Raw genomic sequence first — 25,149 nt, 5'->3', positions numbered from 1 at the left:
CTGAATTGTTTGACTTGGTGTGACGAGTGGATTTTCTTGTCTTTTCTTCTTTTCCCCTCCCTATTCTCCTCTATGGCTTTTATCATTTTTTTCTTACAATATTTGAATTGTGTTTTTATTTACTGTCGACGATATGAGCAAAACTCAATCGTTAGATGAAAGTACATGCTGTACGAAACATTTCCGGACACAGGAATGGGGAGAGGGCGGACATTCTGGGGGTTTAACGAGTGTAATATGAGCGGCTATATGTCTTCTTTCTCTTCTTTTCATCTTCTGTTTTCTCAGCGCCTCCTTTTTTTCTTAAGGGGAATTTGCCCCCTATTTTTTCTTTCTTATCCCCCTTTATCTTGTTCTACGGGTAGTAATTAGAGTAGTAACTTGGAACAAGTTTGATGGATAAGGGCATTTAGTTTGGACCTTTAGCCAAGGCACACAACAAAAAAGGGCCTCGAGGCAGAGAGATAGATGAATAAAGTATCTGTGAATAAGTCTTAATGCGTTTGATTCATTCAAAACGTGATTTGTCTTTACTTTATTTTGGTGCCGCATGCATGTGATTAGGCACGAATGCAGGAGTAAATTAAAAAATAAATTAATGGCGATGAGACATGCATGTATGAGTCTATCTCGGTGTGGCTCCGTATATGTGAATAAGTGGATGAGCCACGATAGTGTGGTGGTGTGGTGACACTACTTGAGACTACCACCACTTTGTGCCTAAAAGTGGCATTTGTCGATCCCTTTGATTTCTTATCTCTTTCTTACTCTCTTCTTACTTTTGCTTTTTTCTTCTCTTCTGGGCAAGGGGCTGGATATTCATATTCTCTTCTGAAGTATTTACATTTAAATCACTCATTCTGCATCGAGCGATTGTTTGATTTATTTTATTTCATTTCATTCCATATTGCGTGCTATTTTGGCTTGACTTGATTTGGCTTTGCCTTGCTTTGCATTACGTATCACGACTCAGCATTTCATCCCGGTATAGACTCAGCGTTTATCAATATATACCTGCATATATTAGCATATACATCATTTTGCCCACCATGGATCAGCTCTCCCTCCCCTTCACCAGATACATCGCCGAGCTCGCTGTTCTCCGCGCCGCCGTCCTCACCAAGAGATTCATGAACCGCGTGTCCGGCATCGCAAAGGATGACGCTTCGCCCGTCACCATCGCCGATTTTGGCGCCCAGGCGCTCATCATGGTTGCCCTGCGCGGCTTTTTCCCCAACGATGGCTTCGTCGGCGAGGAGGATGCTGCGGTGCTGCGGGCCAACGAGAAGCTCAGGACGACGGTGTTCAAGCTGGCCAACACCGTGACCAGGGACTTCCGCGAGGTCGAGTGGAGGAGTGCCAACGTGCACTCGATAGATGCGACGCTGCCGGCGCTGGAGTCGGAAGAGGAGATGCTGGAGCTGCTGGACCTGGCGGGCCGGGGGGCGACGACGCCGAGGGGCAGGTACTGGGTCATGGATCCGCTGGATGGCACGGCAGCATTTCTCAGGGGCCAGCAGTATGCGGTGTCGCTGGCGCTGATTGAGGACGGCAAGGAGGTGCTGGGCGTGGTGTGCTATCCGAATCTGAGCCTCGAGTATGGCAGCGTCGTGTCTGAGATTGCGACTGATCGGCTGGGTCACGGCATCATGCTGTCTGCTATTCGTGGCGAGGGGGCAGAGTACCGGAGGCTGCCCCTGGAATACAGTCTCGGGCTTGGGGAGATTTTGGGTCGCTTCACAGTGCCGGCCAAGTACGAGGATCTGCGACTTGTCGACAGCACGACTAGCAAGTCTAATCGCCTCGATCTTGTGGAGGAGGTTGCAAGGCAGCTTGGCGCGGTGCCGTTCCCAGGCATCGACATCTACTCTTCGCATGCGCGGTATGCGGCCATGATGATTGGAGAGGGGGAGGGGAGCCACGTCATGATTCGGATCCCAGTTGGGAGGAAGGGCGATCCTTCAAAGTCGTATATCTGGGACCATGCCGGCTCGCAGCTGGTGTACACGGAGAGAGGGGGGAAGATTACTGATTTGGAAGGTAGGGATATTGATTTTGGTGCTGGGAAGACGTTGGCGGCAAACTGGGGAATCGTTGCTGCGCCGGAGGTTGTTCACGAGAGGATATTGAGACTGGTTCAAGAATGGATTGCTAGGGACGTGGAGATGAACGATGTTTATGACCCGTGAGCGATTCGCTGTTGGGAGGTGCGGGTATCCAGGAGGTGAACGAAATATACGAATAAATGAATGATGACCTTGTTGCTATTCAAAAATGCTGTCCATCCTTCATGCTGATTACAATAACTATTATCTATGCCGTCGTCATTTTTCTAATGCCAACTTTGAAACGGAGGAAAAAATGCAAATCAACATGCCATCTATATACATGTACCCCCTGTATATCCATCCTATACATGTAGTGATTTTAATAACACTCGCCAGGCCACACTCACATCAAGCTGCTTCGACCTCCAATCTCCATGCTCCCCTGTCCATCCTTCATCTGCCCACTGCGGCCCACCACAAACTCGTGGTAGATCTTCTGCAGCCTTGCCTTCTCCTGCACGCCGATACTCGCTCGTGTGCTGTCAAGCGCCTTGATGAGGTGAGCCCGTCCAACGACAACCTCTCTCTGGTCGGCTGACTCTTTATCTTGTGCCTCATCGTTGTTGGCGCCGGGGCCTTTGCGGGCCTCCTTAGCCTTTCGTCGCGCGAGCTTGATCTGATCCAGCTTGGACATGATGGCCGCGTTTTCGATCAGCGCGGCAGATCTGCTCTTTGCTGCCTGGGGAGCTGACGCCTCCTCGTCAGTTCCGTAGCGGAACTGCGTAAAGCTCGCGGCTGATGAAGCGCCCTTGCCGCCCTTGCCTTTCTGGGTTGTTGATGTTGGGTTGTTCATGTCTCCAAGCACGTCATGAATGGCTTCGAGCTGGGCGTTAGATACCAGTGCTTGAAGATCGGCACCGGAATATCCCTCTGTCTGCTGAGCAATAGACGTCAGTGCCTCGTCTGACTCGGTCAGCTCGGGCGACAGCCTGACTTTTTGCAACATGGCCTTGATAATGTCCACGCGGTCTTCCAGCGTCGGCATACCGCAGAGCAGCGACTTGTCTAGACGACCGGGACGCAGCAAAGCCGGATCGATAAGGTCAGGCCGAGATGTAGCTGCTAGGACGTACACTCCGGATAGACCCTCAGCACCGTCCATCTGTGTGAGCAGCTGGTTCACCACACGATCAGTTACACCGGTAGAATCATGACCACGCTTGGGGGCAATGGAATCAAATTCGTCAAAGAATAGGACACAGGGTTTAGCAGCCGATGCTCGATCAAAGAGATCTCGCACGCTCTTTTCAGAGGCACCGATATATTTGTTCAAAATCTCGGGTCCCTTGACGCTGATGAAGTTGAGACCGCATTCTCCCGCAACGGCACTGGCCAGAAGTGTCTTGCCGCAACCAGGAAACCCATATAAGAGCAGACCAGATCGAAGTCGCAGAGGGCACTGAGAAAAGATGGGGGCGTATTTTGTAGGATACTGGAGAGTCTCAAGGAGAACTTGTCGCGTCTCCATCAAGCCTCCAATAGACTTGAAAGTTGTGGTCGAGCTCTGCAGAGACACATTGCGCAGCGAAGCTGGGGTGAACCCCTTAATAGCCTTGTCGAAATCCTGACGGCCGAGATGGACTGCTCCAATAGTGTCGTCAGGGGCGTCGCTGATGGAACGGATGATGGCCTCGTTTCTTGCTCTGGAAATTAAAACTGTCAAATCTCCTGGCAGATAGCCGTCCGTCAAACCAGCAATGTCGAGGAAATCCAAATTAGCATCTAGTATGAAACCACCAGTCTTGTCTGCGGCGCCATCTTCTCGTCTGTTGGTGGAATCGTGCCCATGAAGCCAGTCACTGGCCTCTTCTGAATTCTCTGTGCCATTGGCTGTCGTTGGCCGACTGCCGTCATTCGATTGAGCTGGAGCATCGTCCTGAGCTACAGCGTTCTGTTTAACGATAGCCTCCATGATTTTTCGTCGTCCATCTTTATCAGGAGCCTTTAGCTCGACAATCTCGCGGACGACGTGACCACTGACGACAACGCTGTTGAGAGTATCCTTGCCTTCTGCCGTTGCTAGCAACACGACGCCGCTATCCTTGGTGCAATATTGTCGTACCACAGATCGGATTGTTTCGCTGACTTGACGGCTTCGTCCATTGTCGTTTCCAACTTGGAGTTCCGTCTCTACCGGGCTGAGCTTATCCAGGTCATCAAGGACGACAACCGCCTTGCCGCCTAGCCTTGCGCCCCAGCTAGCCAGCATGAATATTCGATTGAGGGTTTCCTTGATGGAGGATATTCTCGCTTCGTCGGTCACCAGTTTGCGGCACGAGAAATAGATTGTATAGAATAGAGTCTCTTCGCGAAGTCGCATAGCGAGATATCTGGCCACCGACGTCTTTCCAGCGCCCTTAGTTCCGGTAAGCAAGACAGAGGACATGTGGGCAAGATGGGATTGCAGATTTGCAAGCAACGAGTCGATTCCGACGAGTAGTGCGTCGGTAGACGGCTGTAGTTCAAATATGTCGGTCTCAGAAATCCAAGGGGGTCGCGGTACAGGTTGTTGGAAGTCGATTGGGATTTTAGGATCCACGCCAGCTAACCACATGGCCGCGTTTTTATTCTGCTCTTGTGATGCAACATCTGAACTGTACTCAAACTTGATCACACCCCCTTCCCACCCTTGTGGAGCCTCCAGGCCGTCATATAAGTCAACAACAATGCCGTCGGTTATCGGACCCTGCAGGAGCCCCTCAGATCCCTTTGATCCCGAATAAATGTGCCTAAATCTCTTGGTGGATTCTTCCTTCTCGGCCTTCGTTTCGATTCCGAATCGTAGGCCTTCGCCAACTTTTGAGCCAGCTGCGAAGGGAAAGACTTTGATTTGTGTGACTGCTCCACGAACAAGAGGCTGAGGGGCAGCTTGGACCTTGACAATGCCTCCAACAATGCCTGTGCAACCAAGCGCAGCACATAAAGGAGCTGACAACGCTGCAGCTTGGCCATTAGGCGGGTCATCCCAAGGTTTCAACTTTGCGACAATCTTGGAGGACGCATTGCTGGTGACCGCGCCAGACCCATCTTCTGGCTGTGGCTTTTGTAACCCCGCAGGCTTCAAGACATCCACCACAACGTAATTGACGCCCCTGAAATCATTGTTCAGGAGATTGTCCCGATCCACCCAGATGCAGAGATCAGGCTCTACGAGACCCTCGTCGAACCATTCATTACACATGGCTTTATCTATAGCACGAAGTAGTAAAGATGGCTTCTTTTCCTCTCTAGCGCTTCGTCTTCGAATAGTGCTAGCGCCGCTTCGTTTAGACTTGGATGTGCTTGCGACACTTCGGTGATCGCCGCCGTTTTGCGTAGCTTTTGCTCTTGTTTTCGGCGCAACAATAACTTCTGCGTTGGGAGAGAGCTTCACGAAAGCCACATCAGCTGCGGGCGCAGGATCGAGAGTCATAATCTTTATAGAAGCCGTAGAAGTTGGTGATAAATGAAGAGTCAATGGATGAGGCGGTACGGGCGCGCCGCCGGTAGGGACATAAGCCGGGTTGGGGAGCGCTCGTATCTGTGACTGTAGATTAAGCTCAAGGAATGTTGCGTGTAATTCGATGATTTCCCAGTCTTCGGGCGTCAGGGGTTCGATGTTGATGGTGTGTGCCATCGGAGGGTCGACGTGAACTGTGGCCATGACCTTCTCGCCATCCGGCAGGCCGAGGGTATTCGCAAACGTCGCGTCGATCTCGACTAATTGGATCTCCTGATCCCGCGTTGAGCTACGTGAGTTTGCCAGCCCGTCTCTTCCTACTATCTGGGTAGCTTTCCTCTTGCTTGGCATTCCCGTCCATCCAACAAACACGGAATGCTCCTTGGGCGCTCCAGCAGCTTGCGCGCTGGGAGATGGCCGATAGGAGAGTTCGACAATGACATTCTGGGCGGGCTATGAAGAAAACGAGACGGTTAGTTGCACAGCGCCAATTGAAACTGATGATCCAGTGCTGGACAAAGAGAACAAAGAGAAGGGCAGCGCTCTCTCGGATCAGTGACCTACAGTGTTTACGCTGACCAGCAAGTTAACCAATGAAGTAGGCAAGTTGACAAGACAGTTCTTGAGATGCACAAGCGACAGCTCGGCAGCCGTAGACTGCGCATTCCTTCTGGGAGCCATGGTTGAGGAATTGGGGAGGATTCCGTCCTGTCAGGTCAGGGGAAAGACCATGAACAGTCGCTGTCGCAAAAAGGGCACAGATTCGGCTGCTAGCTGGAAGCAATTCCGCGTTCCTGGGGAACCGGCAACAATGCCGAGGCAAGAGTCATGTGCGGCTGGAGTTACCAAGGTAGAGGGAGCACCGCCACCTACAGTATTGACCAGCAGACTTGTGGCTTGAGGCTGCAGCTGCTGTGGCTACCAGCTGGAATGGACGAAGCGCGGGGTACGTACCTCTTAATTGGCTTTTGGGCTCTGTAGACGCGTCGCGCGTCTGTCTCGTGTCTTTTTTCTCTCCAAAGCTGCTACCCAAAGCACAAGGCTAGCTGCATTGCCGGGCCAAATTCTCCATCCAGCTCCTGACTAACCAGCCTCGAGGCACCCGCATCCCTGCAAGTTGGTTTCCCAGCCCACCAATTTGTGCATCGCATTGTCGGCCTCCCGCATCGCTCTTTTTGTCGGCCTCCAACTCTTTTGTTGGCCTCCCGTCCTTAATAGTAGGCCTCCTCCAGTGGGAACAAATTACGCAAAATGGCGCTCCGCGAGTTCAAGGCGCCGGTGAACTACGAGTCCCAGCAGTGTAGGCACAATCCCTGGTGGAACTTTGAGCTATTGGCAAGGCTAAATCTTATGCAGCGGCGTTCGAATCTTTTCTCAAGGACTTCAAGACATCGCCAGAGCACACCCTCACCACCGCCCTTGACAACATCACAATCGACGAAGATGAACTCAGCGACGACTATGATTTCATGGACGAGGACGAGCAGACGCGCGATCGCCGCCAGCAGGAAAGGGCCAAGAGGAAGACACCCCAGCACAAGTACAACGATATGCTGCAGCTGCTCGCCAACCGCAAAATTGACGAGTTCGCGATTGATCTCGACGATATAGCCACTGTGAGTTGGAATACAGAGTGGCAGCTTTGCAAATTGTCCACATGCTGACTGCATTTAGTGGGAGGAGCAAACAGACCCGTCTATGAAGCTTGTGGACTCAATTGAGATGAACACAAAGCACTACGTCGAGATTATGGCTAGGGCGGTGGACAATATTATGCCGCAGCCTAGCGAAGAGGTCAAGTATGGATACCATCATATGCAGAGGTGGGAAGAAGAAAAATGCTAACTTTACTCAATAGCTTCAAAGACGACGTCCTAGACGTTTTGATGGCCCGACGGCAAGCAAGAAATCGGGAACTCGACGATTTGGCAGAGCGAGATCCCACTACCGCTGAGGATAAGTTTCCGGCCGAGCTGACACGCCGGTATACTCTCGTCTTCAAACCTCGGATAAGCACAGGGGAGGACATCTCCAAGGCGTTGGCTGTTCGACACGTTCGAGGCGAGCACCTTGGCCACCTTATCACCATCCGAGCTATTGCCACACGCGTTTCCGATGTCAAGCCCATTGTCCAAGTCAGCGCATATACTTGTGACCGCTGCGGCTGTGAAATCTTCCAGCCCATTAGCGACAAGCAATTCGGGCCCCTGACCATGTGCCCCTCATCTGACTGCAAGCAGAATCAAGCCAAGGGCCAGCTGCACCCCTCATCCAGAGCCTCCAAGTTCTTACCATTCCAGGAGGTCAAGGTTCAGGAGTTGGCTGAACAGGTTCCTATCGGACAGATCCCCAGATCCCTTACCGTTCACTGCTTTGGCAGTCTCGTCAGAAAAGTCAACCCTGGTGATGTTGTTGACATTTCTGGAATCTTCTTACCAACGCCTTATACAGGCTTTAAGGCTATGAGGGCCGGTCTCATGACTGACACATACCTCGAGGCTCACCACATTCACCAGCACAAGAAGGCGTACAGTGAGATGATTGTCGATGCGCAGTTGGTCCGAAGAATTGATCGATACCGACAGTCAGGCCAAGTTTACGAGCTGCTCGCCAAATCTATTGCTCCAGAGATTTACGGCCACCTGGACATCAAGAAGGCTCTTCTTCTTCTGCTCATTGGTGGTGTCAACAAGGAAATGGGCGACGGTATGAAGATTCGTGGTGACATCAACATCTGCTTGATGGGTGACCCTGGTGTTGCCAAATCTCAGCTGCTGAAATACATCTCAAAGGTTGCTCCTCGTGGAGTCTACACTTCAGGCCGTGGAAGCAGTGGTGTCGGTCTCACCGCTGCCGTCATGCGAGACCCAGTCACAGATGAGATGGTCCTTGAAGGTGGTGCTCTTGTGTTGGCTGATAATGGTATCTGCTGTATCGATGAGTTCGACAAGATGGACGAGAATGATCGTACTGCCATCCACGAAGTCATGGAACAGCAAACAATCTCCATTTCCAAGGCCGGCATCTCCACAAGCCTCAACGCCCGTACCTCCATCCTTGCTGCCGCTAACCCGGTCTATGGCCGATACAATCCTCGCATCTCTCCCGTTGAAAACATCAACCTCCCTGCTGCGCTCCTGTCTCGTTTCGATATCCTCTTCTTGATCCTCGACACCCCTACTAGAGACGCTGATGAGCAGCTTGCCAAGCATGTCACATACGTGCACATGAACAGCCGACACCCCGACCTTGGCACGGACAATGTCGTCTTCTCCCCCCACGAAGTGCGATCTTATGTCGCCCAGGCTCGAACATATCGACCAGTCGTCCCTGAGTCTGTCTCCGAGTACATGATCAAGACATACGTTCGCCTCCGAGACCAACAACAGCGAGCAGAGAAGAAGGGCAAGCAGTTCACACACACTACGCCACGTACTTTGCTTGGTGTGGTCCGTCTGGCTCAAGCTCTCGCTCGTCTCCGCTTCAGCAACCAGGTTACACAAGATGACGTTGATGAGGCCCTGCGGTTGATCGAAGCCAGCAAGGACAGCTTGAACACCGAGGCTAACGGCCCTCGGCGCGGTCTTAATGCTAGCAGTAGAATCTACAATCTTGTCAAGGCCTTGGCCGATTCAGGTGCTTGCCGTCCGGATGATGCAGATGAGGATGACGAACTGGGCGTGGAACTCAGCATGAGAAAGGTCAAGGAACGAGTCATTGCCAAGGGTTTCACAGAGGACCAGTGGCTGAATGCTCTGGAGGAATATACCACCTTGGACGTAAGTGTTTTCCGTCAACTTATCTTTTCGTTTTTCTGTATTCATAATCTAACGCTATTTCTTCTATTTAGGTTTGGCAAACTGCTGGTGGCGGCTCAAGACTGGTGTTCGTTACCGCGGATGATGAGAGAGAGGATAGCATGGAAGTGTAGGAGAGTAAAAGTTAGGGCTAATGAGAAGAGGTTGGATGGCTTTGCAGGAAAGCGATGACATTGTTGGGAACTATTTTGCGATTGGTTTGGCGTTATTTAATTTTTGGAGACCCCTTTTTTCTACAATTGGAGGGTGCTGAGAAGAGACCAAATGCATTTGGTAGACTTGCGATTAGATCTTGTGAGAGACTAAATGAAATAAAATATGTAGTATCTAATGATCTGCATATCCAATATTCCACTGCTGGTGAAGTCTTTCAAGGCCATCAATATTCATTGGCATCTAATGAGATTCTAGGGCGGCATAATATATAATACATATTCATACAACGCATTTTTACTTTTTTTCCTCTCCTATTTTCATCCACTCATTTCTTCTTCTCCCTTTCCTTCTTTTTCTCATTTTACATCCTCATCGTCATAAGCGAAGCCTTCTCCATCTCACCAACAATGCCATGTCCTCCCAAAGCCCACTTCTCTGCCACAGCCTTTGTATCAAGCACGCTGCGCAGCATGCCGCTCGCGCCCCAGTACTCCATCAGCACTCTCGCCTCATCCTTGGAAACGCCCTCCAGGCGGAGAACGGTGCTGTTCTTGAGCGCGTCGTAGACCCGGTCGTCGTACTTTCGCTCGTAGGCGTTGGGCTTGGGGACCTCGCGGCCGGCCTGACCCGCCTCGAGCTGGGAGAGGACGAGCTCCTGAGAGGGGTGGAAGTGGGTGTTGTTCTGGGACGTGGCGGCGATGACGGCACCGCCGTTGGGGAGCTTTGTCTTGCCAGAGAGGGCGTCGACGAACATGCGCACGAGGACGAGCTCGTGGGCGTGGACGATGTTGAACGAAGGATCACGGTACTCGCTAACCTTGTTGATGTGGGCGAGGCCGTCGAGAGTCAACAGCACAGGGGGTTGTCCGGGCTGTGTCAGTTCTGTCCACAGAGCCGACAGCGTGGGCCAGGCGAATTCGCTCTCCTTGGCGCTCAGGGCCAGGTCAGCCAGCGTAGCGCCTTGCTTGAGACTTGTCAGGCGAGACCAGTCCTTCTTCACGGGTGTCTTCTCTAGAACTGCCTTGTTGGCTTTGTAGATGTTTTGGAGCAGCTTCAGGCAGTATACTGGCTGGGCAAACTGCATGGGCTCTGTGTCGGGAATGGGAGAAAACTCTGTGTTTCCGTTTGTAAGATCCTGGCCTAATATCATAAGAAGACAGCGAGTTAGCACATTCTCTCTCTCTCTCAATCCCTCTCACTTAATCAGAGTTATCTCGTCGAGGTCAGACATACCTTCGGGAATGTTGATAACCACCCATTCGTTCAGGAGCGCATACGACTGGGCCTGAAGCAGGGTCAAGCTCTTCCCTGAAAGTCGGCTTCCCGTCAAAACACACTTCAAAGCTTCCTTCTTCTCCACTGAAGCCTCCAGCTTGCTCATCAGTTCCACCGTCTCTTTCCTCACCAGAACGTGGGGTTTCCGGAACAGATTCCACGTCTGTGTCGTCTTGAACGCCTCCAATGCTCTCAATTGATCCACCACCTGGTCCGGAATGGCAAACATCTTGCCACTGCTCTCGCCCTTGGCCATGGTCTGCGCCTCCAGGTTCTCAATGCCGGTCACAGGCAGGGCGCTGTTGTTGCTGAGCTGGATTCGTTTTCGGAAGGCCTTGCGCTCGCCGGGGCCGGGTTTCTTGACAGGTACAATGTTCTGCTTCTTCTTATAGGTCTTCTTCGTCTTCTTCGGTAGGTCCTTGCGACTCTTCACCGCTGGAGGAGGCGCAGACAGCAAGCTGGTGGTGGAAAAAGCTGCTACGAGAGATCGCATGACAGGCTGGATGCGAGGCGCCACTGATATCGTGGGCCTGGCGAGGCTCCGCAGAGCCTGTGCGGAAGCCATGATGGATGAAATATATACGAACAGATAGGAAAAGGAGGAAATCAGTAAATAAATAAGTGACCGTTATATATCCTGTCGCCGCATTGAGGCCGAACAGCGGCGGCGTTGCTTTTGCGATTTAATCCCCCACGTTTTTGGATGCTCAAAGTTGCTCTACTGGGCCAAAAATCTCAAAATCCAATGCACCTTGGTGGTGGGAGGAACCAACAAAGTACCTTGCAGTATAAAAGTAGCGCCAAAGCTACACAAACGGTACTCGGTGCGTTCGCAGGCCCAGCAAGGTTGTAGTTGGCCGGAAAATTCTAGGCCGCTGATCCGATGCAGACAAGCTAGCTTAATCAACTTTCTTATCGGCCAAAAAAATTGAGAAGCGTCGCAAGAAAAGTTGGCTGCAGACGAGAGCGACCCCAAAGCCATTCTTCTTTTTCCCATTCTTTGCGCCGCGAATTATTTATACCAATAAAAGAAGGCGAATCAACGCCTTCTAATCAATTCGAAACCAGTCTTTTGACACAACGGCAATTCAACTCTAAATACTCAAATATACCATCTAATTAATACAAACCATACAAACCACACCATCACAATGGCGCTCCCCATCTCCAAACCAAAACTCCCCGTCGTCGTCGACAAGCCCACGCCCTACACCTTCGACCTGGGCAACCTCCTCGCCGAGGACCCCAACCCCGTCATCCTCGATCGCGCCGCCATCGACCAGTCTCTCGCCGAGATCGCCCGCGACGGCGCCCAGTCGCTCATCAACCAGCTCCTCACCACCTGCCCGCTCCAGTCCACCAGCGATGGCGTCCTCCTGACGCTGCCCGCGCCCGCCACCCGCCTGCCCCGCGAGAAGCCCGTGCCCCAGCCCAAGCCCCCGACCAAGTGGGAGCGCTTCGCCGCCAAGAAGGGCATCAAGGCCAAGACCAGGGAGGCGCGCCGCAACCTGGCCTACGATGAGGAGTCTGGCGAGTGGAAGCGCAAGTGGGGTTACAAGGGCCTGAACAAGAAGGGCGAGGACGACTGGCTGGTTGAGGTTGACCCCAAGAAGGAGGCCGCGCGGAAAGAGGGCACCAGTATTAGAGCCGATGGACGGAGGGAGCGTGTGGAGAAGATCAAGCGCAATGAGAGGAAGATGAGGAAAAACCAGCGGGACGCCTCAGAGAAGATGGGTAAGAAATGAGAAAGCCCAGGGAGATGAGAAGTGACGGTACACAATACATGAATCCAGCTATTCCACCATTGGAGGGTCTATTCATAATCAAAAGTCAGTCAGACATGGCTACGGCGTTATAGGCGTGTTGGGAAGGATTTAAGAGGAAGCCTGCATCAAAAGAAACCAAGATACATGTCGGCTTAGTCGTTATCTATCTATCTTTAGTGGAGGAAGGATTGCTCAAGTTTTCACATTTTTGTATAGATGTTCTAGAGAACCTCAAAGCTAGCATAGCAGCAACAATTTTTTTCACGTTCGCCAAATTTCCCCCAATCCCTGATGGTTCAAAGGTTGTCAAATAAAAGAAGACAACAAAAAATCCGGCCACTCCCTATCTCCCTTCTTACTCAAGCAGTTTTAGAACCACCAACCCCTTCTATTCTTACACTGACGCCCACATTTCCATCTTAATCAAGCTGGAAAGAGATAGAACGAGAAAGAAAAAAAAAAAAGGAAATAAAGGCTCACAAATAGCCATAATCTCTATCTGTAGCCTCAATTCTCCATACTGCCTAGCTTTTAACAAAGGAGAATGGCCTGAGAAATGTTGGCCTATACGATAATCCACGGTCGAGTCTTTGAATAGCTAAAAAGAAATCCGAAGTCGTTTCGATGATGCAATAATTTGCAATTAAGAATCGAGAGAATAAACCTGGGAAAAGTGTCGTCGCGACATTGCTGTAGGATGATGAAAAGACAAAATAGGAAAACATAGGAAAGCCAGACCGAGAAATGCAAAGAGGCAGATGGCACATATGGAAACAAGAGAAAGCAGTGGGAGGATCACTGAGTGCCCTCAAGCCCACTTCGAGATATATAAATCTCCTTCCCACATCATGATGACTGAGAAAGGGCGGGAAGGGCGCTCAGTCAATGACAGACCAGACGTTCTAGTGTTAAGAGATGCGCTAAATTCTGAAAGAGATGAAACAAAAACAAGTCATGAACGGCGTGATGTCATAAGTCGGCGCCGATAATAACTGCTGGGTATCTTTGCCGAAGGAGTAAATGTTTGCATGTGAATTTAGACTTGCGAGGATTTTTTTTTTCTTTTCTTCTTTTCCCTGTTCTTTTTTTTAATAGTTTTGTTGGTTTTCTATGACGTGGCTCAATTTTTAGAAACCGAGGGGTGATAGAGGCTGGATCGGAGACAAAGGACGGAGTTCTAGAGATATAGTACCAGATCCAGATCCAGATCCAGATCCAGATCCAGCAGTGGCTTGTGAGTGTGTGAAGCCAAACATGTCGCTAACATTATCCTCTTCCTCGCTGTGGTCGCTCAGGGCCGTGGAGATGGAAGATCGGCGAGACGAAAGACTGTTGTTGGACTTTGACGACTGATTTTGGTGTTTGCCAATGTCTTCTGTCGGCTCACCTGTCTCTTGGATCGATGGCATGTTGCTATGTGACGAAGCTGGTTTTTCTGCATGCCCGACGTCGCCATGGAAGGGAGGCTGCATTTCGGCAAGGCCACGCGGCGGAGGTTGATCGAATATTCGGTATTCCTCTTCAATGAACTTGGCCTCGTTGCTGCAGCCCTTCCAGCAGTCTCTCCAGTCGCAAACCAGAAATTTGAAGCAAAAGGCGTCAATTTTCATGCACGGCTGGAAGCAAATGCATAGATTTCGGAAATCCATTTTATTCTTGTCAGAGTGCGCAAGAAGCAGGCTGAGATGGCATGTAATGGCAAAAAGCAGGTAGTAGTTAAACGGGGACAGATTCGAGAGCTCGTCGATAAGCAACTGGGGGACCTTTTCGGCGCCCTGGCACTCGCGAGCAATGCGCTCTTGGGCTGCTTTGGGGAAGAGCTCGTCCGGTAGCTCTCGAAGCCAAGCTTTGAGCATGGAGCCTACAATGTTGATATCATAGAGGTCGTTTTGCTCAAAGAGATTGACATCGTACTCTGCAGACATTCGTGTTAGCCAGGCTCAGACTCTCGACAGAACAAGGTAGGGTGGAAACGTACGCTCATCGAACTTCCTTTGCCACTTCTTAACTTGAGGCCCGCTTCCAGGCACACGATAAAGGCCCTCAACTTCGGTCCCCTTATAGTTCAAATAATCGATGGCCCTCCACGGGAATGCTGGCATCCAGAACTCTGTCTTATCTCGCGAATCCTCCAAACGCTTCGAAATTCGAGTTAATCGTGCCTGCTCGACCAGTGGTAGATTGATCACTTTCAAGACATAATGTTCATCGTCTATCACCGGCTCTTTTTCCGTCGTACTGCTGCTCCGCGAACTCTTTCCAAACAGACCCTTGCTAATTATGTCAGCAGCTCTGGTTGACGAGTATCTCAGCCCGCTGAGAAAAGTTGATGCGCTGGCTTCCCGTATGGATGATGAATGAGATCTTTGTTCCTTCTCTCGAGGGGCATCTTTGGCGGCAGTAGTAGAAGCCATACCGGCCGTTCGGTCCTCAGGCCGACCCCGACCATGAGAGTTCATCCCGTCGTCTTTAGGCGCTCGGTCTTGCGATACAGTCGCAGCTTGAGCAACGGCAGCGGAGGTAGAATTGGTAGAATTGGAAGTGTTGGTATTGTCAGGAGGTGGAGGGTTGCTTGTCGCGGCTGGCAGTGGTACTGGCGCGGGGGGAGGTTTATGGCGGCCGTTTTCTTTGTCGCGAACTGATTTGCTGCGGCCGAGGAGCGCAAACGACTTGGATTTGTTTTTTCTGGCAGAGGGCAGAGGTGGCGGTGCTTCAGCGTCTCCAGAGGAAGCTGAGAGATCAGAGCGTGATGGATAGGAAGAGATGGATTTCTGTTGGGTGTTTTCGATGCTGATCGGGTCTAAGAAAGTCAGATGACAAACGGTTAGCAACAAAGTTTCTGACTTGTCTTTTCTCCTCTTTCAGAAATTAAAAAATAAATTAAAATAAAAACAGTCGCCCGCGAATGGATAAGTGTGCTGGGAAAGGATGCAATGCAAGGGAAAAGGTGCTAGGCTAGCGCACACTGCCATTGTCGGCGTGCGCACGCTCGCACTCAGTCTGATGTTTGTTATAATAAGGATCCTGCATGCTCTTTTCGCCCTTTGAAGCCTTACCTTTGTGACCTGACCTTTCGCCCCCTTCAGTTGCTTTCGGCATTGGCTGGCTCTGCGACTCTGTGTGCTGGTGGGTGTGTGCGTGATGAGGCTGGCTGGGAGTTTTGGGGGCTTTGTTAAACTGAAAGAAGCTGGACTTGGTTTGTTTGGTGCCACCCGTCATGGCTGGGCGCAGTTCTTGGGGTGGCAGCCCGGCAGAGGGAGGATCTGGGGTGGAAGCAGTCGATGGCGAGGGCTGCAGAAGGTCTGAATCATCGCGAGCGTTTTGGGCGCGACACTGCTGCAGCAATTGTTGCTGTTGGTAGCTGCGGCTGGCTTCGTCTGGCGGTCCGGTGCTAGTAGCAGGGCGTGGCGGCTGTGGCTGTAAGGTTGGCGACCTGCCCGTCCTCGGCGGCCGGTTTCTGTGAACCGCAAACTTGCTGATGGGGAAGGGGGAGATTCGCTGCGATTTGGGCGATTTCGAGTCGACTGGCGACGCGGCGACTTGCGATGCTGCTTCGGCAGAGGGCTGCGGCGGGTCGGCGTCCAGAGCGCTGGCATCTGCCAGTATCAGCGGCTGCGGCGTGGGCTTGCGTCCCATCTTTGCAACCCCGGCAGTGAGTATCAAGCGCTCTGGCCTGGATGAGATGGAGGCGTGCAGCAGCAGCGGCAGGTTGTTCTGGTTGGCACTCCTGGGAGGTTTGCTTTACTGAGCCTGTTGCCAGGGGTGGGTTGGCGCTTTGGCCTTGGGGCCCTTGGCCCTTGGATAGGAGACGACGTGTGACGGTCAGACTCCGGAGCGCGCACAGCGCAGCAGCAAGGCAGGAGCAGGAGCAGGAGGCGTCAGGAGACGCAATGCACAGGAGGGAGGCGGATCTTGCAGGCGAAGCTGTGCCTCAGTTGTGCCGCGAGTGTTGGAAATCCAGAATGGAGATGGCAAAGGGGCAGGCCAGTGGGGGTCGACGAGACGAACGATAGACTGCAGCTTGTCGCTCCCAGCATCGGCTTGGCGAGCCGGTGTCCCAGGCCGTGGAGAAGGGAGAGGGGCGAACTTGTATGGACTAAGTGCGTGCGTGCGTGCAAATGCGCTGCGTACCAGTACTTGCGATGGTCGTGGCCCCAGTGCTCGTAGCATATAAATGATTGGGCTCGTTGTCGTGGATTGCGCTTGCGAGCGCGAGTGTGTGTGGTGTAAAAGACAAGCAAGGCGCGCGCAAGGCATACAAGACACGATATATAACAAAGAAGGAAATACGAGTCTGATGTGGGTGCGTGCGTGCTTGCTCGCCAGGTACCTGCAATAGGTACGTATTAAGCCATGGATGGAGATTCAGCATAATACCAGCAAACTGGCTGTTCTCGGTTCCAGGCCTGGACTCTCTCTCTTTCTCTTCTCCATTGTCTGTTGCCGCTGATGACAAGTGCGTGCTAGAGGACAGGCAGTAGTGAGGTAGTGGTACTAAGATGATACCACCTGCTCCCTAGGTAAAGGCTAAAGCTCATCTAGGGAGGATAGAAGACACTTGCAGAGATAGCACTAATTGAACCCATCTGTTGGTGCTCTCCTCTTTGGCAAGCATTAACAGGTACTACTTTGGATACTGGGTGTACCTAGGGATCTATGAAACGCAAAGGCAGCCAGGGCATCGGGTGCCCCCCTCTGCTTTTTGGCTCTATTGACGATGTATTGGAACGCTAATAAGGTCTCAGTCGCCTTGCCAGGCGGTGCTTCATTCAGATTAATATCGAATGCACCCGTAATACTGCGATTGCGAAAAAAAAGCATGCAGGTCCAGCCCATGCCCTAAACAATCCCTTTTGGGGCACGCAGGTCGACACTTGTGGTACCTGGCCTGGCTAAAACGGATAGCGTCAGGGTGGAGACGCTGGCAACTGCGCCAGGTACGGAAGCGCAATTGGCAGGAAGCCACCAAGAATGGAGCCAAGTGGCTGCTAGACAGCTACTACCGCATCTAGAAGGCCACAGCGCCAAAGCACCAGTAGCACCCGGGGCAGGCACTTAGTGTTTAGTGGTCGCAGCTTTCCCTTTCTCTGCTGCGAGCACACGCGCCATCGCATCTGAAACGCCTCGGTGGCCCCGGGAAAGAACCGCTCTTTCAGGGGTTGCCGCCCATGTGATTGGCTGCGTTAGCGGCGGCTGCTCCACCTCCTTCTGCCTTCTGGGGGCAGCAGGAAGCACGTTGTACTACAAAGTACAGTAGGTGGTGCTTGCTGAGACTAGCATTTCGATGTGATGGGCATCTCCCTTGCAGGGCTATCAGACATCGACTCGGGAACATGTCAGCTTCACCCTGCGCAGCATTCGCGTATATTGCTCTGAGCGCTTTTTGTGTCTCACAGCATAGGGCAATACCCAGCATTGGTGTCCATTTGGCGACTACCGTATACTAGTAGTATATGCAGTAGCGACCTGAAGTCTCTACTCTGTTTGATGCACCAACTGAGGACTAACGGTGGCTGTATGTACGGAGTGGTCACTGCGCTAAGGTACCTCTGATGCAAAACGTGATGCAAGCGACCCGCGTGTCAAATAGAACAAAGTATCAGCACTTCGAGCTGCTAGTATCGGCAGGATGGCATAGAGTACTTGGTACATGACAGTCGTTCGTCATCACTGCGACGCTAGGGCATTGTACGACACATGGATCCTAATCCGGCCGATAACACGAGGCTTGACACGAGTCTTGGAGGAACAATTTGGAAGATATATTATGTAGATCGGCAGGCATCCCCCTTTTTTCTAAAAAAAGAAAAAGGAACGAAGGGAAATAATTGATGACTTAGTACATACGAGGCATATGCCTCTCCTCTGTACTGCCTCCAATACTACCACGATCGAGGCTGACGAGTTGTACAGGTACATACTTAGGATATACCTTACGCAGAGGCAGCCAGAACATCCGTAGTGATGCATCATTTTGCTTCTTAGCCTGCAGATGGCCATCCATGTGACCATCTAAAGGGACGCCGCCATTGGGCCACAGTGGCGGCCATGCGATTCAATTATCCGGCGTTACACCCATTCCAGATTGATGAATGGTGCCAAGTCCTGAGCCATGGCTTCAGCAGCATGCGATGCCACCCAGCTCTTAGATGTCACCGCCCTTTTAGAGGCTACCTCATTAAGCATACCATGATTAGGATGTGGAGACCGGGGGAAGTCGAGCGAAGATAGCATAACTCGCAGGCATATCGCATTTAAAAGCAGTAGAGGCAGTAGAGGCAGTATAAGAAGATTGAAATAGCTGTACATCCATGGCATTACTACGGCTGGGGTGCTGGATAACGAAACTGGTGTGCTGAACTGGTGTGCTGAATAATGATTTCCTATCAGTAGGAGACTTATGTAAAAGATGCGATTTATTACCGAATTTAGTCCTTGTATAAAAATAACATTTTCAATCTTCATCATACGTATTACTCTTATTTCATTCCCATCATTACATATTATCATCTGACTTCCGTAAAACCAAGTTATCCCGTCATTAGATGTAGATTGCGACAAGCATCACAACACCAACCGCTTTGATGTTTCTCATCGCAGCTGAGAACAATCCAGAGGCTGCGTCGTTCTTGGGGATGGTAGTCGCCGACGTAGACGGAAACCCAGCCGATGCTGTGTTGGTTGAACCGACGTCTCCTCCGGCTGAGCTTCCAGAATTGGCAGTCGAGGTTTCTTGAGAGCCGGGCGCAGCAGTTTCGCTGGCTCCAGTCTCGCCGGCAGCGTTCGAGCCGGTCCCTGTGGCATTGCTTCCAGTCTCACCAGCAGCACTGCTCTTTGCGCCAGCACTTCCAGATCCAGTTCCAGAGGCCGAAGACCCAGGAGTGGGCAGTGACAGAGTAGTTCCTCCCAATGTAACGGGAGGTCCTCCCGGGGTCAAAGTCGTAGAGCCAAATACGAACTCCGACTTGGAGTTCTCACTAAACGTAGCTGAACCGACAACGATGACGGATGAGGGAGGCTGACCCCCATTTCCAGTATGCTGCGGTGCTAACGATGAGCCGGTGGCGCCCCCGCTTTGATCTTGAGTCTGAGACGGGCTATCGATCCCTGAGCTGCCGCTGGTTGCTGAACTGCCACCGCCAGCGTTGTTATTGTCTCCCCCGGTTGGTGGCGGCGGCGGTTTGTCGTTGCTGCTACCCGGAGAAGAGGGGTTGGAAGCTGGGGAGCCGGAAGGTGAAGGGCTGTTATTGCCACGACCAGCCGTCGTTGCAGGGGGAGGGTTGGTCCCTTCAGAACTTGTATCAGATGCCGGAAGTGAAGATGGAGAGTTGTTGGGGACAGAAGAAGCTGGCGCTGAAGAATGAGATGCCACCGGAGGAGGTGAAAGAGGCGAAGCTGACGAAGCTGATTGGACAGGAGGAGGGGGGAAAAGAGATGAAGACGATTTAGGAGGTGGTGGTGGAGGTGGAGGGGGTGCTGAGGAAGACTGAGCAGGAGGAGGAGGGGAAGGTGAGGATGTTGTCTGAGGAGGTGGAGGTGGGGGAGGGGGAGAGGATGAAGATTCTGGCGGAGGAGGTGGTGGTGGCAAGGGCGTGGAAGATGATTTAGGAGGAGGCGGCGGCGGCGGTGACGAGCTTGTCTGAGGAGGGGGGGGAGGAGGAGTAGAAGAAGGCAGAGCGGGAGTCGTACTTCTAGGTGGGCTAGGAGTTGTCGACGCCTTCTCAGGCGTCGAAGATGTCGGTACGAGCGCAGAGACGGGGCTAAGTGCCGAGGGAGGATCATAGAACCTAGATATAGAAGAAAAGCACATTGTGAGAATGGGTTTTAAACAGGTAGAATTTCATCCACACTTACCCTCCGATTGCATCACTGAGGCACGCGTCCCAGCCCGGTTGTAAACTTCTGACTCTGTTGGGAATGACAATTGTGGGATGACAAGGGTCAGCTGTTCGATGAAAGTAAAATTAGCAAGAATGTCTCCAAGTCATATCTGGATTTTCAAAGGAGAAAAACGAAAAGAAACTCAGAAAGCATGAACATACGTGGAGTAATATGAAAACCAGCATTAGAGGGGTTTCCGGGGATATATGAATAGCCCGATATTGTCGAACAGTTTCTCTCTAGATCTTTTGTGTTAAGCACAGCAGACCCGTCGGGGGTGTAGAGTGTGGCCGCAGGCTGTGTACTAATAAAGGTAGTACCACTTGTTACTCCAGTCACAACAACTTGGGTACCAACCACTCCAGTGAAGAGCAGAGTTGATAATTCTGTCGGGTCGAATGCCATGGTTTTATTGACATAAGCTGATCCAACCAAGCCGCAGTAGTCGAACGCTGATAGGGAAGAAAAGCCGATATAGATGGATGGAGACTCGCTATAGCGAGGTCGTATTAGCTCTATTCAAATCATAGACTGAAACTCACTGCATTTACTTACTATAAAATTCCGTTGGATGAAAAAGCTGTGACAGCAGGCGACTCGGTAGCTAAAGCAGTATCAGTATAGGGGATTCATACTCTTGAGAATATATTGCGTTTTGGCATACCATCAGTCCAGTAAAACACTTCTACAGTAGAGGCTTGGATTGTGCAGCTGTAACACTAGAAAGCGAACAACAAAGAATGAATTAGTATCCTGAACACCAATACACATTATAGCAAGTAACTTAGGCACACTTACACATGGAGATGTCGCAGATCCATACCAGAGGTTGGTATCTGGCTCAATAAAGTTTCCCGTATTTGTGACGACCTCGCTTATATCCAACACTGTTGTTATTACCGTTGTAGTACTGCCGAGAGTTTCTGTAAAGGTAGTAACACCAGTTCCAATGGTCCTAGTAAGTGTCCGAGTGGGAGCGTCTGTTGCTTCCAGCCAGGAATTTACAGACCCAATGCATTGGCATTGTAAAGCAGGATCCGTAGAAAGACCTGCATACGCTGCAACAGCCTGAACTTCAAGGAGGCTGGCTGGGATAGTGCCGCATGTGAAGTTTCCGGACGCAGTAGTACTAGATGGTACTGTAGTTGGCAGCGTCGCAGGCTGAGTAATAGTTCCGTTTAACGAGACTAAAACCACATGAGAAAAGATGAGTATTGGCTTAAGAAAGAAAAGAATGATTTGAAGAGATCGTCAAGTTGGAGTAGTAACTTACATGGCGACGCCTGCACTGCACCGCCAAAGGCGAGCAGAGCAAGAACTCCTGTTAGCCTTGCCATCATACCACTTGTAGCATCAACATCAACAACTTGAGGCCTGACAAGAATCAATGAAAGAATGAACACAGACCACGAAAAATACTGCGCGCTAGATATACTCTGTACAACCAGACTTATTTGTATTGCTCCACAACCTACCGCCTGCTAAGCGGCTCAGCCCAACCAGGGGTATAGAAACATGCGGCTCCTTGAGCGATAGGGTGCCGGAGCAACTTGGCCGCCCGAGTATTTCCCTTTTCCGGGAGATTATAACGTGTAATATGAGCGACAAGCATTACGGTGACTGTCTATGACGTGCTGGTTAGTATGCCTACAAAGCATTTTACTAGGTAGTATTAAATACCCTCGACTGTTTACAGCAAAATAGCGTTTGCTTGGAGTTGACTTTCGAGCGTACTCGGTGGTGGAGTGACTTATACATAGGCCCTTGTAAGTACCTCTACACTATTACTCAACAACCCAAATAGGTACCATAGCCACCCAAACATATAATAGTCCTGCCAAGTTTTTTTTACTATGTTGAGCCTCGTCAGCACTAGCGTGTTATGTTAGGGGATATCAGGCGGTTCACCTATATATAGATTGGTAAACGGTGACTATCGAGAGAACTGAAGAACAAGGTATAGCAAGTATGAGCAATGAGCAATAAGCAATAAGCGTAGGACACTCTTATGCGAAAAGATTGCTTACATTCTAAACAAATATCAACAGTCTCAAGTTTTCAGCTTTCTCTTCGATTCATTATATGTTTACTTTTCGCGGCCTGCCATGTATACTCATGAAGGATTTGTTTTGTTATTCTGATTAGTAGTAGCATAATGGAGTTCAGAACTATAGTTTGTGCCGTTGTTGGCTGCCGCATTATTAAAGTGGATTCTTTCTAAAATCTCACAAGCAAGCGGCCGCTAGCTGCCGCTGAGACTATATAGATACGGTCAAAGAGGCCCATATCAGCCGTTCTCACAATGCGGTTCATTGGTTCGATGACTGGAGCGCCCTCTTAACCAAAGACTTGAAAGAGGGCGTTTGGACATGTTATACCCAAATGAAGAGAAGCATCTTCAGTACTTAATCTTACTCCACTATTCACGCCTCACAGTTCCTTGAGTTGGCTGTGTTCATATAAGCAAGATGCCATATATATCTTATGGCGTCTTCTTGCAGCCATGCATATGCTGTTGATACCAAGCCTTATTCCCTCTCCAGATTTCAGCCGTAGATTGACATTGAAATAATCGGTAAGCCTTCAATGCCGCAGCCTACGTGATTCTTTTTGCCAGTTTTTGATTACTATAGTATTTGCCAAAATTCGCTTAGGCAAGAACAAAACCTGGCTCGGGCTTCGCTCGGAAGTTCGGCACAAGAAAAATCGCATGAATGGCTAGCGAGCCGCCTTGATCCAAAGAAATTAGCAAAATAATTTGTGTTTTCTTTCTGAGCCTACGTAATGACAATAGATATCGAGTCGTTCATAGCATGTTTCTACATAATCGTGAACATATATCCGTTGCGGTAGTACCAATGCGGAAAACTGACCGGAAATAGGAGGATGGATATCCGTACAGCCGACCTTACTGTATTGCCTAGCATTCGCCGATGGCCTTGTCCAGCGTTATCGACTATAAAGGTAGCTAATCGAATAATACTATCCGACATGTATGACTCTATCCAAGTTCATTATAATAGGCGCTGATAATAGAACGGTTCTGTCAAGGCCCAGCCACATGCACCAATCAGGTAAGGTGCCCGTATCGTCCAACTTCAACCAAACATATCCTACGAACAAGGGATGAATGGAGATAGATATAAGATTAAGATAAAATCAAGCATATGATAGCTACGCTTAATTTTTATGAACCACTTTCCATCATGTAGGCATCTGTCATATTTTTTATGTGCGTATAGGTAGGTTTGAGCATTTGATGGAAGCTATGAAAATGGCTTAGATAAGCAGCTTCACCAGCTGCGTCACCGAAGCCACACTTTCATATCATAGGTATGTAGCTTTCATCAAATACTCACTCGGCATATCACCATGGCCCAGGCAACTGCAGATACCAAAGGCCAAGAGCTGGCCACAGATGCTCATGTGAAATATGTTCTCGCTTTGGATACCAAAACCGATGAGCTGGACTATTGGATGACAGAGCACTTGCGGCTAAACGGTGCATACTGGGGCCTGTGTGCACTCCATTTTCTCAGCCATCCTGAGGCTCTACCGCGCAAGGAGACTATCGACTTTGTGCTAGCTTGCCAGCACGAAAATGGCGGTTTCGGAGCTGCCCCTGGGCATGATGCGCATATCCTCTCTACTGTAAGTGCGGTACAGATTCTCGCCATGGTGGACGGCTTCGATGAGCTAGAAGCTCGAGGAAAGGGAAAGGCCGTTGTTGGCAAGTGTACGTGTTGACGGGCATATCTGTTAAATGTGTAATCAGCAACATCCTAACATATTTCACAGTCTTAGCGGACCTTCAGAACCCTGATAGTGGAAGTTTTTATGGCGACGAATGGGGTGAAGAGGATACGAGATTTTTATACGGAGCTCTCAACGCCCTCTCCCTCCTCGGTCTCTTATCGCTAGTCAACGTTGACAAAGCCGTATCACACGTCGTATCCTGTGCGAATTTTGATGGCGGCTATGGAGCGAAGCCCGGGGCGGAATCCCACTCTGCCCAAGTCTTTACTTGCGTCGCTGCTCTTGCCATCGCAGGGCGCCTGGATCTCGTGGACCACGAGAAGCTCGGCCGCTGGCTTAGCGAAAGGCAAGTTCCTAGCGGCGGACTCAACGGCCGACCTGAAAAGCAGGAAGACGTTTGCTATAGCTGGTGGGTCTTGAGTAGTCTTCAGATCATCGACCGCGTGCACTGGATCGACCGCCAGGCGCTGATCAACTTCATCCTGGGTTGCCAGGATCCCGAAAACGGCGGCTTTTCCGATAGGCCTGGCGATATGGTGGACGTTTGGCACACATGCTTTGGCAGCGCAGGGTTGAGCTTACTTGGATACCCTGGCATGGAGCCTGTGGATCCGAGATACTGTATGCCAAAGAAGATTGTGGCAAGGATTCTAGGAGAGTGAGGATGATGAAAGATATTGCATTCCGAATGTCTATTTGAGATTCCTTTTTTTAATCCTTCACGAAATTTCTCGCCGTGTCTGGTAGATTGCGCCGTCGCCAAGCTGCTCTATCATTACCTAGCTATTGGGTGATTCACTCAACCAGAGCATCGGCATATGGTAAATATGATACCACGAGAGGAGAAGAATACGTTGCTTCTATCGAAAGTAGCAGTTACCCTGTAATATACAACATAAATGCCACATGTATATTGGTTAAGCTTGGCTTTTCAACCACTTGAAGCGATA

The 25,149-nt window shown here is 50.7% G+C and overlaps 10 protein-coding genes across 10 annotated transcripts; 4 read left to right on the top strand and 6 right to left on the bottom strand.

Annotated features, from left to right (window-relative positions):
* Window positions 1-687: 687 nt before the first annotated feature.
* GGI43DRAFT_392925 (inositol monophosphatase family protein) lies at window positions 688-2,236 on the top strand. The gene has a single exon (XM_083204611.1). It carries the CDS (start codon window positions 1,050-1,052, stop codon window positions 2,187-2,189), a length of 1,140 nt encoding a protein of 379 aa, XP_083064806.1. The 5' UTR covers window positions 688-1,049; the 3' UTR covers window positions 2,190-2,236.
* Window positions 2,237-2,320: 84 nt separating this feature from the next.
* Window positions 2,321-6,322, bottom strand: GGI43DRAFT_145928 (AAA family ATPase peroxin 1). Its single transcript, XM_083199356.1, has 2 exons — window positions 6,112-6,322; window positions 2,321-6,000 (listed from the first exon to the last, which is right to left on the bottom strand). The coding sequence occupies exons 1-2, from the start codon at window positions 6,226-6,228 to the stop codon at window positions 2,452-2,454; spliced, it is 3,666 nt and encodes a 1,221-aa protein (XP_083064805.1). The 5' UTR covers window positions 6,229-6,322; the 3' UTR covers window positions 2,321-2,451.
* A 243-nt stretch (window positions 6,323-6,565) lies between these two features.
* On the top strand, window positions 6,566-9,700 carry GGI43DRAFT_392923 (DNA replication licensing factor MCM7). Its single transcript, XM_083204610.1, has 5 exons — window positions 6,566-6,847; window positions 6,904-7,163; window positions 7,222-7,346; window positions 7,406-9,326; window positions 9,398-9,700. Exons 1-5 carry the CDS (start codon window positions 6,799-6,801, stop codon window positions 9,476-9,478), a joined length of 2,436 nt encoding a protein of 811 aa, XP_083064804.1. The 5' UTR covers window positions 6,566-6,798; the 3' UTR covers window positions 9,479-9,700.
* GGI43DRAFT_392921 (mitochondrial 37S ribosomal protein mS29) lies at window positions 9,701-11,634 on the bottom strand. The gene is made up of 2 exons (XM_083204609.1): window positions 10,755-11,634; window positions 9,701-10,661 (listed from the first exon to the last, which is right to left on the bottom strand). Exons 1-2 carry the CDS (start codon window positions 11,359-11,361, stop codon window positions 9,883-9,885), a joined length of 1,386 nt encoding a protein of 461 aa, XP_083064803.1. The 5' UTR covers window positions 11,362-11,634; the 3' UTR covers window positions 9,701-9,882.
* Window positions 11,635-11,730: 96 nt separating this feature from the next.
* GGI43DRAFT_145885 (ribosome biogenesis protein RRS1) lies at window positions 11,731-12,814 on the top strand. Its single transcript, XM_083199355.1, has one exon. It carries the CDS (start codon window positions 11,948-11,950, stop codon window positions 12,539-12,541), a length of 594 nt encoding a protein of 197 aa, XP_083064802.1. The 5' UTR covers window positions 11,731-11,947; the 3' UTR covers window positions 12,542-12,814.
* A 200-nt stretch (window positions 12,815-13,014) lies between these two features.
* GGI43DRAFT_392919 (uncharacterized protein) lies at window positions 13,015-13,345 on the bottom strand. Its single transcript, XM_083204608.1, has one exon. It carries the CDS (start codon window positions 13,327-13,329, stop codon window positions 13,087-13,089), a length of 243 nt encoding a protein of 80 aa, XP_083064801.1. The 5' UTR covers window positions 13,330-13,345; the 3' UTR covers window positions 13,015-13,086.
* Window positions 13,346-13,509: 164 nt separating this feature from the next.
* Window positions 13,510-16,291, bottom strand: GGI43DRAFT_145875 (Rho GTPase-activating protein). Its single transcript, XM_083199354.1, has 3 exons — window positions 15,619-16,291; window positions 14,541-15,362; window positions 13,510-14,477 (listed from the first exon to the last, which is right to left on the bottom strand). The coding sequence occupies exons 1-3, from the start codon at window positions 16,196-16,198 to the stop codon at window positions 13,690-13,692; spliced, it is 2,190 nt and encodes a 729-aa protein (XP_083064800.1). The 5' UTR covers window positions 16,199-16,291; the 3' UTR covers window positions 13,510-13,689.
* Window positions 16,292-16,997, bottom strand: GGI43DRAFT_145874 (uncharacterized protein). The gene has a single exon (XM_083199353.1). The coding sequence runs from the start codon at window positions 16,817-16,819 to the stop codon at window positions 16,385-16,387; it is 435 nt and encodes a 144-aa protein (XP_083064799.1). The 5' UTR covers window positions 16,820-16,997; the 3' UTR covers window positions 16,292-16,384.
* Window positions 16,998-18,838: 1,841 nt separating this feature from the next.
* Window positions 18,839-22,091, bottom strand: GGI43DRAFT_145870 (uncharacterized protein). The gene is made up of 8 exons (XM_083199352.1): window positions 21,717-22,091; window positions 21,242-21,630; window positions 21,108-21,162; window positions 20,999-21,047; window positions 20,605-20,936; window positions 20,417-20,507; window positions 20,252-20,349; window positions 18,839-19,849 (listed from the first exon to the last, which is right to left on the bottom strand). Exons 1-8 carry the CDS (start codon window positions 21,781-21,783, stop codon window positions 19,104-19,106), a joined length of 1,827 nt encoding a protein of 608 aa, XP_083064798.1. The 5' UTR covers window positions 21,784-22,091; the 3' UTR covers window positions 18,839-19,103.
* Window positions 22,092-23,757: 1,666 nt separating this feature from the next.
* GGI43DRAFT_145835 (Rab geranylgeranyltransferase BET2) lies at window positions 23,758-25,148 on the top strand. The gene is made up of 2 exons (XM_083199351.1): window positions 23,758-24,179; window positions 24,242-25,148. The coding sequence occupies exons 1-2, from the start codon at window positions 23,816-23,818 to the stop codon at window positions 24,859-24,861; spliced, it is 984 nt and encodes a 327-aa protein (XP_083064797.1). The 5' UTR covers window positions 23,758-23,815; the 3' UTR covers window positions 24,862-25,148.
* Window position 25,149: the final 1 nt, after the last annotated feature.

Source organism: Trichoderma evansii, assembly GCF_050947405.1.
Source record: "Trichoderma evansii strain SZMC 28006 chromosome Unknown GGI43scaffold_2, whole genome shotgun sequence".
NCBI classification, from domain to species: Eukaryota; Fungi; Ascomycota; class Sordariomycetes; order Hypocreales; family Hypocreaceae; genus Trichoderma; species Trichoderma evansii.
The sequence above is the reverse complement of the archived record's forward strand: the minus strand, read 5'-3'. Positions and strand labels throughout refer to the sequence as shown.

Coding starts and splice junctions, on each gene's coding strand:
- GGI43DRAFT_392925 (XM_083204611.1), top strand. CDS start 1,050: ATGGATCAGCTCTCCCTCCCCTTCACCAGATACATCGCCGAGCTCGCT.
- GGI43DRAFT_145928 (XM_083199356.1), bottom strand. CDS start 6,228: ATGGCTCCCAGAAGGAATGCGCAGTCTACGGCTGCCGAGCTGTCGCTT. Junction 6,001..6,111: donor TGCTGGTCAGCGTAAACACT/GTAGGTCACTGA, acceptor TTTTCTTCATAG/CCCGCCCAGAATGTCATTGT.
- GGI43DRAFT_392923 (XM_083204610.1), top strand. CDS start 6,799: ATGGCGCTCCGCGAGTTCAAGGCGCCGGTGAACTACGAGTCCCAGCAG. Junction 7,347..7,405: donor CAGCCTAGCGAAGAGGTCAA/GTATGGATACCA, acceptor TTTACTCAATAG/CTTCAAAGACGACGTCCTAG. Junction 9,327..9,397: donor AGGAATATACCACCTTGGAC/GTAAGTGTTTTC, acceptor TCTTCTATTTAG/GTTTGGCAAACTGCTGGTGG.
- GGI43DRAFT_392921 (XM_083204609.1), bottom strand. CDS start 11,361: ATGGCTTCCGCACAGGCTCTGCGGAGCCTCGCCAGGCCCACGATATCA. Junction 10,662..10,754: donor GGTTATCAACATTCCCGAAG/GTATGTCTGACC, acceptor TTATGATATTAG/GCCAGGATCTTACAAACGGA.
- GGI43DRAFT_145885 (XM_083199355.1), top strand. CDS start 11,948: ATGGCGCTCCCCATCTCCAAACCAAAACTCCCCGTCGTCGTCGACAAG.
- GGI43DRAFT_392919 (XM_083204608.1), bottom strand. CDS start 13,329: ATGTGCCATCTGCCTCTTTGCATTTCTCGGTCTGGCTTTCCTATGTTT.
- GGI43DRAFT_145875 (XM_083199354.1), bottom strand. CDS start 16,198: ATGGGACGCAAGCCCACGCCGCAGCCGCTGATACTGGCAGATGCCAGC. Junction 15,363..15,618: donor CGAAAGGTCAGGTCACAAAG/GTAAGGCTTCAA, acceptor TGACTTTCTTAG/ACCCGATCAGCATCGAAAAC. Junction 14,478..14,540: donor GCAAAGGAAGTTCGATGAGC/GTACGTTTCCAC, acceptor GAATGTCTGCAG/AGTACGATGTCAATCTCTTT.
- GGI43DRAFT_145874 (XM_083199353.1), bottom strand. CDS start 16,819: ATGCCTTGCGCGCGCCTTGCTTGTCTTTTACACCACACACACTCGCGC.
- GGI43DRAFT_145870 (XM_083199352.1), bottom strand. CDS start 21,783: ATGATGGCAAGGCTAACAGGAGTTCTTGCTCTGCTCGCCTTTGGCGGT. Junction 21,163..21,241: donor GATCTGCGACATCTCCATGT/GTAAGTGTGCCT, acceptor TTCGCTTTCTAG/TGTTACAGCTGCACAATCCA. Junction 20,350..20,416: donor CTCAGTGATGCAATCGGAGG/GTAAGTGTGGAT, acceptor TTCTATATCTAG/GTTCTATGATCCTCCCTCGG.
- GGI43DRAFT_145835 (XM_083199351.1), top strand. CDS start 23,816: ATGGCCCAGGCAACTGCAGATACCAAAGGCCAAGAGCTGGCCACAGAT. Junction 24,180..24,241: donor AAAGGCCGTTGTTGGCAAGT/GTACGTGTTGAC, acceptor CATATTTCACAG/TCTTAGCGGACCTTCAGAAC.